At 38.1% G+C, this 17,184-nt stretch overlaps 1 protein-coding gene across 2 annotated transcripts in view; it reads right to left on the bottom strand.

The window, feature by feature from the left end:
* Positions 1-8,827: 8,827 nt before the first annotated feature.
* The window catches only part of kiaa0513 (KIAA0513 ortholog), a 49,507-nt gene continuing 41,150 nt past the window's right edge, over positions 8,828-17,184 (bottom strand). For both annotated transcript variants that reach the window (XM_061721133.1, XM_061721132.1), the window contains 3 exons: positions 13,563-13,643; positions 11,339-11,433; positions 8,828-9,229 (listed from right to left, as the gene is read on the bottom strand). In XM_061721133.1, coding sequence (XP_061577117.1) covers positions 9,180-9,229; positions 11,339-11,433; positions 13,563-13,643 — 226 coding nt within the window. In that variant the 3' untranslated portion in view covers positions 8,828-9,179. The remainder of the gene's footprint in view (positions 9,230-11,338; positions 11,434-13,562; positions 13,644-17,184) is intronic.

The following is a 17,184-nucleotide window of genomic DNA, read 5'->3' on the forward strand; positions in this document are numbered from 1 at the left end:
CTGTCTGTCTGTCTGTCTGTCTGATGGGGTCACTCAACTTTGTTAAGAAGACATATTATTTTCAGCTTTGCTTAATAATATGCTTAATAACTCCAACCAAATGTGTGTGTGTGTGTGTGTGTGTGTGTGTGTGTGTGTGTGTGTGTGTGTGTGTGTGTGTGTGTGTGTGTGTGTGTGTGTGTGTGTGTGTGTGTGTGTGTGTGTGTGAGAACAGCGGCAGCAGGACTTGTACACAACAGCGGGATTACCACCCTCGAACCGGGACCACCCTGACTTTAACACTTAATCCAGGAGGAAGTGCAGCTGCATTACAGGGCTCTCTTGTGTGTGCGCATGTGTGCACACACATAAACACAAACTACAGACACAAACGGCTATGTAAAGCAGGGGGTCGCGCAGCAGCGGAGTTTTGTGTTCTCACAAACTTCCACACACTTCGTCCGAGCACTTGAACTAAAACAAACCGGTTGAGATTTATGCAGCACAGCTGCTCACTACAAACCCAACATGTTTGCTGAATGTGGTATTTCTGGACGGACTGTAAATGCATCATAGTTGTGTTTGTATGTGCAGTGTCAACATACATCAGCTCTGTCTGTTATGAGGAAAAAGAAAGAGTTGTGGGCCTCAAGTCATCTGATGTGGAGCAGCTGTTGACCCTTACAGCAGATCGGAGGTGCAGAGCTTGGGAGAAGTGCACCCGCCGATGATTGTGCTGGATTCAACATCATTGGTTTGAGATGATGCTGCACAGAAGATCATGGAACCATTACATTCAGGGGGATTTCAAGCACAACAAAACATGTATCTGAAACAAACTCCGGTGGAACAAACTTCCTGTTGACCTGAGGTCTGCTCAAACTGTCAGCTCCTTTAAATCAGGCCTAAAAACATTACTGTTTAATTAAATACTTACCTGCTGTACTCTACTGCCCTTACTTTTTAACAACTTGGGCTTTTTATTATTTTACCTCTTTTCTTATCATTTTATTTGTTATTTACTGTTTAATTGTGTACTGTTCACTGAAGCGTACTCATAAATTAAATACTTTTGATTTTTGAAAACCGTGCAAAGTTACACTAGGGATGATAAGTCCTGAATGCAGACATTGTGACGTAGAATTGTGAAATTGGAAACCGTACAAATTGTTATAGATTACCTTTGTAATACTGTATTTAATTCTTGCCATTGCAAGAATGAGATGTTAACCTGCTGTACTACCGCCCTTACTTTTTAACAACTTGCGCTTTTTATTGTTTTACCACTTTTCTGATCATTTTATTTGTTATTTACTGTTTAATTGTGTCTTGCCGCTTTTAATGTTGATTTAAAGCACTTTGAATTACCTTGTGTTGAATTGTGCTATACAAATAAACTTGCCTTGCCTTGAAACCTGCTCACCTGTGTAATCTTGTAACAGTGACCGAGCAAAGTTCAGTTGGAAAACAACTGATATTTGTTTTGACTTTGTAGAGCATGAAAATACCAAATGGTCATCTTGCAACCAGAAGAAAAGACAGCGTGCAGATGCTGTGTTGTTGGATGAATGCGTAAAAACATCCAGAGAATTCTTTTTCTTTTGGTTCTTATCTAAAAATAAAAAAATAAAAAAAAAGCTTTTGAGGCATATTTAACAAATGCAAGCCTTGACGACGTGCAAAGAGATTCTCCCTGTCTGTTCTCTCTTTTCCTGCTCTGTCCAGCTGGTCTTCAGCAGGAGGGTCCCCCCTTATGATCCAGGTCCTGGTCCAGGTTTCTTCCCTCCTAAAGGGGAGTTTTTCTTGCCACTGTTTGGTTTAAGGTTTTTCTCCCACTAGAGGAGTTTTTACTTGCCATTGTTTATGTAATAATTGCTCGGGGTTGGGTCTCTGGAAAGATCTTAGAGACAACTTCTGTTGTAATAGACACAATATAAATAACATTGAATTGAATTTAATTCCTTTACGATGTATAGCAATCAAATATAAGGTTGGCCAGAGTTTCCACTCGGAGATCTGCTAAATCAGCCGAAGACCTGGCGTCAGCCTGCAAGTGTTCATGTGAGCGGCCGGATCACGCGTACACTCTCGTGAGCTGCTAGTGTGACAGATGCCATGGTTGTATTTATTTATTTACAGTATTGAGAAAAAACAAAAATAAACAAAACGTACTGATTAAAGTGAATTGACGCATCTGAATTGACGCGTATGTTTTTAAGGCTGGTTTCAGGTCAGATCCACTTCCAACAATACTTTTGTATAAAATCCAATATTCACAGCTTTCCAACTAGATCAGCATCTCATCTCCATCCTCCTCGATGTCGCACCATTAGAGGGCAATATTATATTAAATACAGAGGGGTTGCCCTGTGGAATAACATCTCCAACCTAATACCTAGCACTCCGTCCCTCCTTGTTTTCAAAAAAAGATTAAAAAACAAACTCGTAGCTGAGATGTAAACAGCTGCTGACCCATTACCATCAACGTCTGCTGTAGCTTGTGAGTCTGTCTCTACATGTACATACAAGTACACTGTACACTCTATACACTATATATCCAGATGCTCTTTGTTTTGGTTTATGCTACATTCTGCTCCTTTTATCATCTTTTTTATTATGTTTATTTTAACTATTATTTAACCATCTTGTTTTTTTTTTCTCTAAAGTATTTTTTGTTTTAATGTCTGAAGTGTATCATAGAGGGGAGGCCACTCGATAAGCCCTCTCAGGTTTCTGACCTCTCCAGCACATTTTCTCTTATGTTGTTGTTTTGTTTTATTTATTTTTTCTCCTTTTCTCTATTTTTTTCTTTCAAAAATGTGCAAATAAATAAATCAAATCAGATGAGAGAACAACATCTAAATCTCCTATTGTTGTTCTGTGTCCTTTTATAATCAGCCACCTTTATGAGCAATCCTTTGTTTTGTCTTGTTTTTCTTTCTAAATCGTCTCCCTCTGAGCATTTTGTGTTTGTCTTGGGAATATTTGTAAAGGTTTTGGGTAAGGTGGTGTGACCCACTGGTTGGTAGAGTGTCTTTAAATGTCATATGTAGCATTTTCTAAATTCTCATCGATTTAGTTGACTTGTGTGGCACCGATTGATAACAAAGCCACGTGAGTGCAAGTTACACAAAAAAGTGTCCAATAAACATAATCAAGTTGAACCTATTTATTTATTTATTTTTTGTCTGCATATATATTAATGGTTAATACCAAGTAAAAAAGGTAAAAACCTAAGGCATATATATATATATATATATATATATATATATATATATATATATATATATATATATATATATATATATATATGCATTTTTAATATATCATATATATTTATTTTATTAATATATATATATATATATATATATATTTTTTTTTTTTTTTTTTTTTTTTTTTCAGTTAGACCTATTTATATACCAGTTCAGTCCAATTCATTCAATAACTCTATAAATCTGGCTTATTATTCCAACTGAGTCTAAAAACTAATTCGATAAACAAATAAAATGAAATGAAAATTACACAACATTACAAAATAAAAAGCGACATTACAATGATCAGCAAACTGCCAAAAATATCAGAGGCTGTGATAGAGAATAATGAATGTGTGGACATGGTTAGATAAAATCAAACAACAACAGAGCAATTACAATTATATATTTTTTTAATGCCAGGCCTCACATGGTAAAAGATAAGTAGCTGTTGCATACGATTGTACCACATTTCTGTAACTAGATATTGGTCTCTGTACCAAATATTTAAAGATGGAAATAAGTTTCTGTTGATCAGATGTGATGCAAATGTCAGTCGGCTATGTTTGTGTATTTAACTTTGTGTAGCCGTGTCTAGTTGTGTGTGTGCAAGCATTTGTTTATGTGTCAAACATTCAGCCAAAATACAACTGAATGTTTTAATGTAACAACATTTTTGTTCCTTATCCTGTTTTTTTCTTTTATTTTTTTTATTCTGCCTCTTTTTGTCCCACATAATTTGCAACTCTTAATATAACATCTTTTGGAACTCGACAGCTGTATAAAAAAAGTTGTCCATTTTAACAAGGAATTATAGTTGGATAGTTGAACTAAAACGGGCCATTGCCTTAACTGTTTTCCCCTTAAATTGTATTTGAAATAAATGAACAGAATCTGGTATAAAAATAAACAAATAAAATGAAATAAAACAATGAAAGGGTTCTTTTTAAGAATGATATTAGTGGATGTAACGCCCACGTGACTTCTGACATTTCTGATCCACTCATGTCACGCTATGGTCTCCTGAATTATACAGTATGAGCTCAGACCAATCGAAAACGTCTTCCTTTCAAACACTGACAAGGATGAAAACAAGTGTGAAAGAAGATGATTGAGTTTATTTTTAAAACTGTGGTTCTCCAAGCTTATTTGACGCATTTTAGCTCCCGACCCAGTTGTCCAGATCTGACCCTCCAGATCAGGGTCAAGAATCAATTCAATTCCAATTCTTAAGATTCAGAATCGATTATCAAGATTTGGTTCAATCGGATTTGATTCCATTCCGACATTGATTTGGGTTTGTGCTATTAAAACAGTTTTTTGAGCTGTTGCATGAATTATATGACTCCGTAGTTATGCAACATATTAATACTGGTATTATATTGAGATTCAACAGCAAGTATTAGCAGCTAATGATGCTGTAAGGCCCAATCACATCCCAGAATGCTGATACAGAATACTGCAAACAGAGGACGAATGAAATCGGTTTTATTTTTTCCCAGATTCCGGTTTTATTTTTTTTCCATTTTCAGTCTTTTTCGGGTTTTTAATTTTTGAGAATTTGGATTTTAGCATTTTATGCAAATGTAACCCCAAGACAAGTAATGAAATATAGAAAATGTATGCAATTATAACTGAAAACTTTAATGTTTTCATAGCTTTAAACATATTTAAAGGCAAAAACATCGTGTCCAACAAAACATCCTTTTTTGGGGATAAACACAAAAATACCAAAAGTTGTAATGTAATGATGAAAAAAAAAATGTGATCTTTAGACATATGAATCGATTTTTAGGAATGAATATGAGAATTGATTTAGAATTTGAAAATCGATTTTTTCAACACAGGCCTACTCCAGATCTGAGCGTGTCTTTGTGAGGGACTTCTCTTGAAGGGGTCTGAAGTCTTGAAGGGGTCTGAACCCGGTCCACCTCGGCCGTGTTGCCTGGCTGTGCCAGGCTCCTGGAGGTCTGGCATTAATTAGCTGGAGTTGGGTGCTCATGGTGTGACACTGCTGACTGGCCTTTCACAGCTCATTACATGGCATCCAATCAGAGCGCAGCTGCTGTTTATTTATACACAGAGCTGGAAATAGCAGAGAGCAGGGACCCGCTCTCAAACCCGGGAACACCTCGGCACATTGTTCTGATCAGCACCCGCCTCTTATTGATGCAGATATATATAACATGAGCACACAGACACATAAAGATCGTCAGTTTTCTTCCACAGATTCACTATTATTGCATTTCGGACCATAACACACCACAGCTGTTTTATGTTTTTTTTCCTTGGAGAATTGGCTTAAAAACAGAAAATTAAGAGAGCTTTTTTTATGTTGTTCCGTTGTATTATCCAGTAAACAGTATGAGAATTTCCCCTGAGCTCGTCAGCTAACTGTTAAACCTTCCTGTTTTTATTGTTTTATTTCTCATCCTACAGTTTGAGCAGTCTGCAGATAAAGTACCGCACAACCGAGACACTGCAAAGATCAGGACATCTCATGAAAACTGACGAGAGAATGAGCAGAAAGTTTATCAGCAGAGAGGAGAAAACGGCAGGAGTTTCCGGCAGGTTCTGGTCACTACTTGGACGTAGCTGTCCTCTCCCATCTCCTGCTCCAGTCTGGGCTGTGGAGCGGGGGGGCAGGACTAGGGATGGGAATCGAGAACCGGTTCTTGTTCAATTCCTTGGAATCGTTTGGAAATTTTGCAATGATTGGCTTTTCGATTCCAGTGGGCACGAATGACATCATCACAGCCAGCAGTCAATAGTAAACATGGCGCCCAAGTGATCAAACGCTCGACAGTCCGGTAACATTTCAGTAAAAAAGACGACAACAAGACAACTTGCAATACTTGCCAAGTTAATATTTCGTCAAAGGGAGGAAATACTACCAACATGCAAAAACATTAGTGCACACAACATGCAATAACTATCAATCAATGTCGCGTTTTCGATCCGATCAGGACCAACATCATTAATTCTCAACCGAGTAGCAGCAACGTTAGCATTTCCTTGGCTAATAATACTGCTGGTAACTAATTAACTAACGAACACTTCCTATCCTATCAGCGCCATTTGCCTCATTGTTGTCCTCTTTTTCCAAATGAGAATCGATAAGGGAATCGATAAGAACCGAATCGTTAAGAAGAATCGAAAATGGAATTGGAATCGTAAAAATGGTATCTATTCCCATCCCTAGGCAGGACAGGCAGGCCCATCGGAGTAATCCCCCCAATATGCATGGAGTCACATTAATCCAGGTTGGAAAACATCTGACAATCTGACAAGACACAAGTTGAAGGTTTTGTTCTCAATTCTCAAAGGGATGTTTGGAACAGATCCACAGAGCATGAGCCATCAACGCCATGACAACGGTGAAGCATGGAGGGAGGAGCATCATGCTGTGGGGCTGCTCCTCTTCAGCGAGCCCAGCTGCACTCAACATGCATAGCAAAATGAATCAGTCCGTTTTTACAAATCCTTCTGTCCTTTGTCCCAAAAACTGAAAACGAAGAGTGATTTCACATTTGAACAAGTTCTCTCATCTCTTTGGTTGGACATTTTTATCTTCTTAAATTTGGAGCCACGTTGCTCTGAGATTTCTGTCCTTTGACATTTTTCTTGCTCAACCTCTACGTCGCCCTTTTCCAACCCTCCCCCCACCATCGTACTTACTCCAAGTTTTAGAGTTGACCAGGAGCAAACAGCATCTTTAATTACATTCCTTGTTGAATTAGCTCTTTTCAGGTGTTTAATAATCCTTTCCAGTGATTCAACGGGCAGCTCTCTCTCTTGTTGGGTCCCGTCAATCAGCCCGGTACAACAGCTCATCAACTGTGGCCGACATTGCATACTAATAAATTATTAGTAATAATTTATACTATCTGCGATGGACTGGTGACCTGTCCAGGGTGTACCTCCCAGCCGCTGACCTGAAATGAGCTGGGATAGGCTCCAGCAGACCCCCGTGACCCTGCAAAGGATAAAGCGGGTATAGATAATGGATGGATGGAATGTATACTATTTTTTCAGGATTCTTACTGAATAAAAAGCTTTGTTGTCATTTTGTTTGTGTGTGTTTGCTCAGGCTAATAGGACGTCTGTGAAGCTACTTGTAATTAATTGATTGATATCCAGGACACCTTAATTATTGTAAAGTTTGGCCTCAGACATTCTACATTTAAGTTTCTTTTTGGTGCCATTTCTATTTTTTTTCCTTTACATATACAGTGCAGACACAAAAAAATAATTAAAACCCTCAAATATGTTGAAATCTATGTTGTCACGTAAGGAATGTCTCTGTATATCAGGATAAATCATTTAATTCCCTTAACATTCAATCATACCTGGCAACCGTGCAGTTGGACACCTGTCCAAATCAGAAAACACTCATTTGGTGACAGTATCACAAATGAACCTAAACTGCTAATTAAATACAATGATCTGAAAATCTTTGATCATTTTGATTCACACATTTTTGTTACCGGTAAATGAAAAACAGCACAAATTCTTCACGCAGGTTCTGATTGGGTCAAATTTATTGAACACTGAACACTTCTGGACTCTACAACTCCACCTACAACCTGGATCGGCTGACGGACAGATATGGTGAGGTTAGCTGTAGTGCAAACGCATCATGCTCAGAAAAAACCTCCAACATCCAGCTCAATACTTCAGTCAGAGAAGTGTAGAAGGAGTTACGATGAGGGCACGTCAGGGGAGAAGCAGTTCTTACTTAGCTCTGTCACATTGAGGTCAAAGGTTTACGTACAGCTAGAAGCAACTGTTTCAGACGTGAAACACACAGGGCTCAGTTAAAACACTGCATATAGCTGCAAGAGGGTACTTTACATTTTCAGTGATTAACACCACACAACACACGCTTGAATGAGCATGTCAAACAGATCAACGATGCACCATTACATCTACAGCTGCTACATTTACACACGGAGAAATGTACAGTATTTACACGATAACTTGGAATCCCATCATCAGTGTTGTGTAGAAATGCAGAGATCCACATTTCCACGCGGGGAAAGGCTTTGATCAAAGACACAATGCTGCCTCACAGTGGCAGGATGAAAAACGGCAACTACGCGGGTCAGTCACTTGGTTTGTTGGACGCTGTTGGCACATGCAGCATGCAGGAGCAGCGGGGCCGCCGGCTGGACTCCACATTTAGCTTTAACGCCGTCACCTCGAAGGGCGTCGGTGGAGACTGACAAGAGGATATTCACTTCCTTGGAAGGCACTTGGGAGAGGCGAGAAGACATGAATGTTTACACTAATAAAAATAACATGATGAGAATGACTGAATCACTGTAAACCAGGCACGCTTCAACATTTCAGACCGGAGTCACCGGAGTCAGTTTCACGCAGCTGCAGCCGGAGGAAGCTTCACGCTGACTATCATTTTACAGTTCCCTTTTTGCGACATTAAACAAATACATGCCCTCAGGGTGGAGAGGAAATACAGGTAAAAGGTGTAGATCTTTGTGTTAAACACCAAGCGTTAGTCCCTTCACAGAGGATTGTTGTTTACCACTTTAATGCAATAATAGTCCCAGGTTCCTCCTCAGATTCACTTTTTTCGCAAAGGTTACTCTACAGCTGCTTGACTATGAATTCTTATTGCCAGACATGCTGGATAAAGTCTAAATCATACGAGGAAACAGCTTTTTAACACGTTTTCAGGGTTTTCCCATCCGTCTCTCTAAAGCAGCTAACGGGTGGAGGCGCTACTGCAGCTATGACGGCGTTGTATTATTGCTCGTAGGGGACACGGTGCACAGGGATGGATTTTTGCAACACCAACGGCACAGTTGTGTAAACAACACGAATACAACAGGAACATCCGATCAAGGCGCCGCGACGTGGCGTTGGAGGGGAAACACCGATGACATCCGTCAGGTGGAGGCTCTGTAACGCCCCGCGCCGTCCTCAGCGTCACTCTGCCGCCATCTTCTCAATGTGGTCAGTGAGCAGCTTGTATTGCTCTGCAGGGATACAAAGCACATGTTGAAATTCTTGAATTAGTAGACCACAGAATTCTGCAAATCATGTGGAAAGCTCATAAGAAAATTTTGCCAATCAATGTACAGAAAAAAATTAGTATTTAAAGTATAACTTAAAAGATACAGAGATCTTTAAAAAAACTAAATTCAGGACAAAATTAATGGAACGTTGTGTTTCTGTTGTTAAGTTAGGTGGGTTTTCTTTTTCTCCCTCTCTTTTTAGCACCATTGTCATATTTTTTTCTTTGAATCAAAAAAGAATAAAACCATCTGTGGTTGACGACAGCTATTTTGTGTTATTTTATTACTTTCTTGTAGTTTTGTTTTTTTAAATTACGTTTATTGGAAAGTGTTTTTTTTTTTAAATAAGCTTAGCCTTCTTTCTGTTCCCTTTTCATTCAAGGAAAGAGATTATATTGAACTTTTTAGTTTTTCTTTTAATGAATGAAATGAATAAAATAAAATAAAAAATAAAATAAACATGCATTTATTTCAACAACGCATTTGGGTTATTCTGCATGAGGATTTACAACATGCAGTTGCAGCGCTGGGTGAGCTCAGCTGGTTGACCCAAACGCACGATAAAGTACGTTGTAGAAGCGGGACACGGTTTGAAACGTGCTAAATAAGACAATTTACCTCTCAAGGCACTAAAATGTGAAAGTAAACAAAGACAGATGCTTTTATTTATTCTCAACCGTCCGTGACCCAGTTTCAGACAAGTTGACAAGAATTTCCGCTCGTTTTCCTGAGTTACTACACGCATTCTGAATTCTACAGTAGCCCATGTGTGTTTTAGTGGCCGCGGATGCACTGACCCTGGTGAGCGCTGAAAGGTAGTGTGTGTTAGAGACAATTCAAAATGCAGCAAGAACTAAGATAGGAGAGAATATTAGGAGATAACTAAGATAATTGAGTGAATAATAAATGAGTCCAGAACATTTCTGGTTTTTCATAAAATAATGTTTTGAAATAAAGTGGCTCAGAGAGCCACTTTAGTGCTTTCAGAGATCCAACAATAAAAAAAAACGCAACTTAAGAAGTCCAGGAAAAAAGAAAACAATCTGTAAGTGAAAAACTGGATTTTGGTTTGAAAATATACAAATCTAATTGAAGTTAAAATGTTTGGAGAATTGGAGGAGGATGCTTCTGAGTGAAGCGTGTGGAGCTGCAGCTGTGATAGGTTTGCCTTCAGTAGAATGGATCCACCAAAAAACAACAAAAACAAAAACACAAAAAAACAGATTCTCTTATGAGAATGTGCGTAAAAATGTTTAAATGATCGGCAGCCAGTTTGGACATTGGTTCCAGCTTATTTCCATTAAGCGCTTCGTAACTACAGCACAAAACAGCTAAATGTGCTGAAAGCATCGCTGGGGATCGATTCCTAAGATTCAAAATCGATTATCAAGATTTGGTTCGATCCGATTCGGTTCGATTACGATATTCATTTGGGTTAGTGTTATTAAAATGTTTTTTTGAGCTGTTACCTGGATTATATGACTGAGTAGTTATGAAACATATTATTACTAGTATTATATTGAGAATCAACAGCAAGTATTGGCAGCTAATGATGCTGTAAGGACCAATCACCTCCCAGAATGCTGATAAAACTGCTCTCAGAAACATCGTGGGGGTCAGAATTATCAAACAGATCCAGGGCAGCAAACAGAGACGTATGAAATCGGTTTTCTTTTTTCTTTTTCTGGGTTTTTAATATTTGAGAATTTGGTTTTTAGCATTTTATTCAAGTGTAACCCCAAAACAGTATTTAAAGTAATTACATATAGAACATTTATGCAATTATAACTGAAAACTTTAATGTTTTCATAGCTTTAAACATATTTAAAGGCAAAAACATCATGTCCAACAAAACATCCTTTTTTGGGCATAAACACAAAAATACCAAAAGTTGTAATGTAATGATGAAAAAATAATAATCGATCTTTAGACATACGAATTGATTTTTAGGAATTAATAAGAGAATCGATTTAGAATTGGAAAATTGATTTTTTCAACACAGGCCTAGCTGAAAGAGTTAACATTCAGCATCACCTTGTTTTATTCAGAACAAACACTTCAATTCTTTACCTTCATTCAGGTTGCCGATGACCGCCTGCTTCTTTAGGAAGTCATTGCAGAGCTTTTTACTGAGGCCAAACGCCAACATGTTATGAGTGAAAGTCCTGTACACACACACACACACACACACACACACACACACACACACACACACACACACACACACACAAAACTGCTTTCAGTGAGATTGGCAAACACAATACATTTTCAGTTTCTAGCATCAGCAGCAGACAAACCACTTAATTTCCTCAAAATACAGAACTTCATCAGTCAAAAGGTTTTTAACTATTTCTCTACTTAAGATATTTGGCATTAACTCAAAACCATCAAAATGCAGATATAATCAGGCTTTTAACTGACTCATTTAACTAATTAATTTTCTATGCTCACCCCTATTTTTACTTGATCTCTGTTTTATATTAATTTTTAGTTTAGTTTATCCTGTTTTATTATCTCATTGTTTTATCTCAATATTATATTTAAACGTTTTATTGTTTTATTCTCTCAGTTTTTAATGTCTTGCCCTCTAGACTTACTTTTAGGATTTTATGTTATACTTTTAAACTCTTTAAGTGTGTATTTTAACCTCATAGCCTATCTTATCCGTCTTTCTGTTGCATTTTTATATATGCATGAAAAGCGCTATATAAATAAAGTTTGATATTGATGATGATGAGATATAACACAGTCCTGTAGCTTTGTTTGGGATCACGTTGGTGCTTTTATTTTGTAACATTCTCATAAACATGTCTTAAGGTGTGCAACAGTACACAACTGTCCTTTTCACGTTTTATGTTTGAAAATTCTCCCCATGTTCCATGTTGGGAACATGTCCCGACTGCAAACGGGCCGCTCCAGCACATGTCTGGGTAATGTTTGCAGAATGTGGTTTTGCATGTTTTGCATGTATGCCCCTGGGGAAAAAAGTGCTCTCGATTTGAAATCTAAATGTACTTTTCTGTACTACTGCTGTTATCGCAGGCTTACAGAAGTTTATATACTGACGACCATCAGAATGGTTCTTTGCTTTTTTATCTTTCCAGAGCACATGGGATCCATCGTTTCAAAAGGGGTGCATCTGAAAACAACTGCGTGAATCCCAGCTGCCTCTGAGCTCAGAGACGTTCACCACCCTCGCAAAGAGCTTCATATTTGCACAGAAAATGTTAACACTGGAATTTGTGAATGTACTTTGGCTCCGTTTTGAAGTGTGTGACAAAAGGTTTCCTACAAACTTCCTTGCGCATGTGGCTAAGTATACAGGCAAATGAGAGATCTGGATGCAGTCCTGTCTGAGGAAACATAAACGTCAATGAAACAGGTATTTAAATGCTGAAGCATTTCTTACTTTCTTTGAAATTTTACAATTTTGTTGGTGTTAATTCGTTTTGTAGTTTTTCTTTATGAATTTTTGCTGTATTGTACGACATGTATTTTTAGTGTTTAGTTTAAATATTATTTTGTTAATAACTCTCAAGTTCATAGTTATTCAACACGACAGGTTAAGAAACTTCATCTTTTATTGTATAAAACATCCCGTGGTAAGTTTTCTATTAAATACCGTGCAGTTATCATGTGGAACAATTATGTACATTTAATTGATTTATCTTTCTCACTGTCCATGTTCAGTTTGTGCATTTAATATATAATGTTGATTTTTATATTTGTTAATATTTTAACTTTAGTGTATTATTTGGGTGTGGTTTTCATATAAGCCTATATAGTATATAGACTTCTAACCACTCCTCACACATATTTCTTCTTGTTGTTGTTTTTTTTTTTTTTAATATTTTCCTTATGTGAATTTTTTCTTCCGTTTTTTTCTTCATCCTTGTATTTGTGTGAAACAAAATGAAATAAAATAAATAAAACAAAAATAAATATTTTACATTTTAGGTTTTCTGATATTTTGTCTTCCGTTTCATTGTCATGTTTTCAATTTTGTTGCCGTTCTTACTGAAATTCGTTTTTTTTGGACAATTCTTCTCTGTGCAGTTGCCTCATTTTAAAACGAGGCACCATCTACAGCCAACATGGAGTAAACAACAAAACGTAAATAGGACAACGATAAGAGTGTCAACGATATTGTGAGTTGTTACTTTTCCAAAACTAACTGATGCATTGTCAACATTAGTAAACTGAATAAATGCCTGTCAAGTCCTTAATTTCATCCTTCACTCAATATTTCCTTGTCAGTCTGTATCTATGACACGACTCTCCGGCACTTCCATACCCCAGTTGGCCGAAGGCGATGTTCTCGTCGATTTTGGAGCTGTCGTCCTTCTCCTCCTGCGTCATGTGACACCACTTCTCCCTGCAGCACAGACACAGACACAGTCAGACTTAGTTCTACTGAACTCTATGTGCCCACAATGACAGGTCAGGGGTAGGTGTCACACAATCAAAACAAAACAAAAAAAAAAAGTCTGGTACAGTCAGGATGCTGTCACAAAGCCGTCTGAGCTTAATGAAACTGCAAAAAAAGTGAAAAAATTAATAAATAAATATGTTGAAAAATCCATGTAAAAACAAATATGACATCCACCCCTGTAACTGTTCATTACGCTGCATAAAACAAGATTCCATCACACAAATACAAAGAATGACCAGATCAATCAGGCATCAGCAGCAACATACAAAAAAAAAACAATGATTAATTCTCAAGGAATCATCATTAGACATCACAAGCAAACAAAAAGCACTGATTTGCATGATACTGGAAAACAAATATGCAGCAGGTAATGATTCCATGCCTGAATTCAACAGAGAAAACACATTATATGTGTTTATTATTCAGATGCAGCTGATGATTGGGATAATGATGTTTTAACATGGATGGTCCTATTAAGCAGTACTTTAAAAAGTAACAAGAGTAAAGAGTAACAAGGTTGAAGTAAAAGACCCTGTTGTCAGTATTGAGTATTGAGTCTATTTTAAGTATAAGTAGAACAGGTACAGAAGTACCAAATAAGTATGCATCATATGTGTAGCGTTTTAGGGAGTTTATTTATTTTTGGTTAGTTTACTTCTGTTAGAGACATTTAGTTTAAAGTGGTAATCTTTCATCCATCCGTCTGTGAGACCCAAGTTGCGATTTTTCCAAAGATTGTGGAAAGGTCTGGTGGGAATGGCAAATAAAGTTGGACCTAATCTACATACTGACTCTGGAGGTCATATGAGCAGGTGATCGGACATAAACCCCCAAAAAACTTAAAGTGTTGCAGGAGAAGGAGTCCTAGCATTGATCCTTGGGGTATTCCACTGGAAAAGGCACAAAATTTGGAACAAGGATGAACTCAATAGTGTGCTGGATTCGGAGCGGAGCATTTGTTACATTATATTGGTTTACTTAGCTTAGCTACTTTTTATGAATTGGACCACCCCGGGTTGGGGATCGGATCCTGCCCCAAGCGGGGAATTCCAGTATCTTGGGATCTTGGTCACAGGTGACGGAGGAATGGAGATTGACAGATCGGTATGGCGTCCACAGTGATATGGACTCCGCATTAGTCTTTTTTTTTTTACGTGTGTACTTTCCTCTCATGTTTCACATTGGCCGTTTTAGTCCTGTCTGGCAGAATCCGTGTTTCATCTCTTAATAAAGTATATTTGATCAATCTGTCAAAGAGGACACACACCTACCCACAAAAACTAACAATTGCTGGAAGATTAAAATGCATATACACTGGCAAAAAGGTTTTTTGCCAATTAAAGCACTAACCACAGATATACAAACAGACAATAATAATAATGATAAATTAGAAAAAAAAATCTGTCTTGTTGAAGAAGGAGCAGAAACAAAAGGCGAAGCTCTCCGGTGACCAGTTGGGAGTAGAGACCAAAAGAACAAGATTGCAGAAATTAGATTCCTCCGCAAGGTGTCCTGGCTCTCCCTTGGAGTTTGGCTGAGTCCCACTGAGAGGAGACCTCGGGGAAGACCCAGGACACGCTGGGGGACTATGTCTTTCGTCTGGGTGGATGGATGGATGGATGGATGGATGGCATTATATAAATAATAAATCACACAAATTTGGATTGAAGTGAAATTACATTGTGTAATCCCTCGCTATAACGCGGTTCACCTTTCAAGGTCTCGCTGCTTCACGGATTTGCATTGTGCATCGTTTTCTGCATTCTGATTGGCTAAACAGTCTCCGCGCTTCTTCACTTCCTGTGTCAATAACGTTGGTCGCTTAGCAACAAGCTGAGAACGGCCAATGAGCTTCAGCAGCAGCTCAAGAACGGGACTCTTTAATGAATCGTTCATTACAGTTCTCAGACATAATCCATGGTGGCATGTCGGTTTATCAGAATCTTTTTGCCCAGAAGAAAAAAAGAGCGACAAAAACTACCCATAACTCTGTTCTTCTCTGGTAAAAACACACCTGCAACGCTGGCTTTAGAAGAAAAAGACGGTACAGAGCGAGTCAGGATGCAGCGCCACTCACAATTTGTCCAACTGTACTTATTGTATTTTTTTTCATAATCATTTTTCATTTTCTTCTGTTCAAATCCAGTTACTCGGGTCGGGGTGAGGCGGTGCTGATCTCCGCAATTTGAAGCCTTGTATAATAATTGTAAAAAAAAAAAGATAAAAAATGGTTGCTACTTCGTGGATTTCACTTATCACAGGTTCTTTTTGGAATGTAACCCCCGCAAAAAACCAGGGATTACTGTACTGTGAATCACCTGTGAACATGACATCACTGCACAGTGTTCTTGTTCAGGTAGAAATGAAAATGTCATCAAAATCGACCACAAGCTGCAATGGAGCGTTGCTCCGTTTAGTTGTTTTAAGGTAGATATTCAAGTTTGTGCCACATGGGAGTTTTCAGTCTGCAGATAAAACATGGAAGTAAGCAGACTGCTGTAGAGAGGCGGGAGAAGAGAACATGCAGATGAAGGCAGACAGCAACATCCAATGCAGACAGATTGATGGCGTGGACGTGCAGTGAGCTGTGAAGAGGCAGACAGCACCTTCAGGCTGCTGAGGCCTCGGCTGCTCCGGATAAAAATACCACCCCAGACCTTAAGCCTCACTGGGGATGTCATGCATTTGCTCATTACAAAGGGAGGCACAGAAATCATGGAACAGCATCAGACAAGAACAACATGCCAAGAACGATGACAGCATGGCAATAAAACAGGAATATAAATACAAAGTGATAAAAACGGTAAATCAGGGGATGTCATCATCTGAGCGATAACACCCAGAGTGAATCATCCCTCATCCTTCATCCCTCACTTCACCCTACTTTTTCAGATCTGCAGAAGTGATACAAAACCCTTGGTTGTGAATGTAATTCTTTAAAAACAGACTCTTCAATGGTTTTAGGTTTATTTATAATGTTATAACAATGACTTATTATCTCATAAGTCACCGGAAGACCAAAAAAATATATTATAGCAAACCCCGTTTCCAGAATGCTCAAGAAATTGGATTTGCAATGTTTCGAAGACCCTCGGTTGTAAAACTTTGCAATATTGCTGTCTGCGTCTGTCCTTATAAAATCTCCAGTAAGGGTTATTTAGAGTTGAAATATTTGCTATAACCCAACCCTAGTAGGTACTTCTCCATAATTATGTCCCTGACCTGTTAAAGCAGTTCCTCTTTCCTCTATGAGGGATATTGAGAGTCTGGGGATTCTGACATCAGGTGTACATATACTGAGGTCACGTGACAACATTATTGCATGCTGTAAAACTTCATCGAACTTTTGACATGACTCCTAAAAGGTTAAAGCCATGTAATTCAGTCTTCAAATCAAAGTTTTTAATGTACAGTGACACATTTCATTGAACTTTTCTAATATTTCTTCACAATTATACGTAGGTCAATTACATAAAATAATCCA

This window comes from Cololabis saira, chromosome 5 (genome assembly GCF_033807715.1).
Source record: "Cololabis saira isolate AMF1-May2022 chromosome 5, fColSai1.1, whole genome shotgun sequence".
NCBI classification, from domain to species: domain Eukaryota; kingdom Metazoa; phylum Chordata; class Actinopteri; order Beloniformes; family Belonidae; genus Cololabis; species Cololabis saira.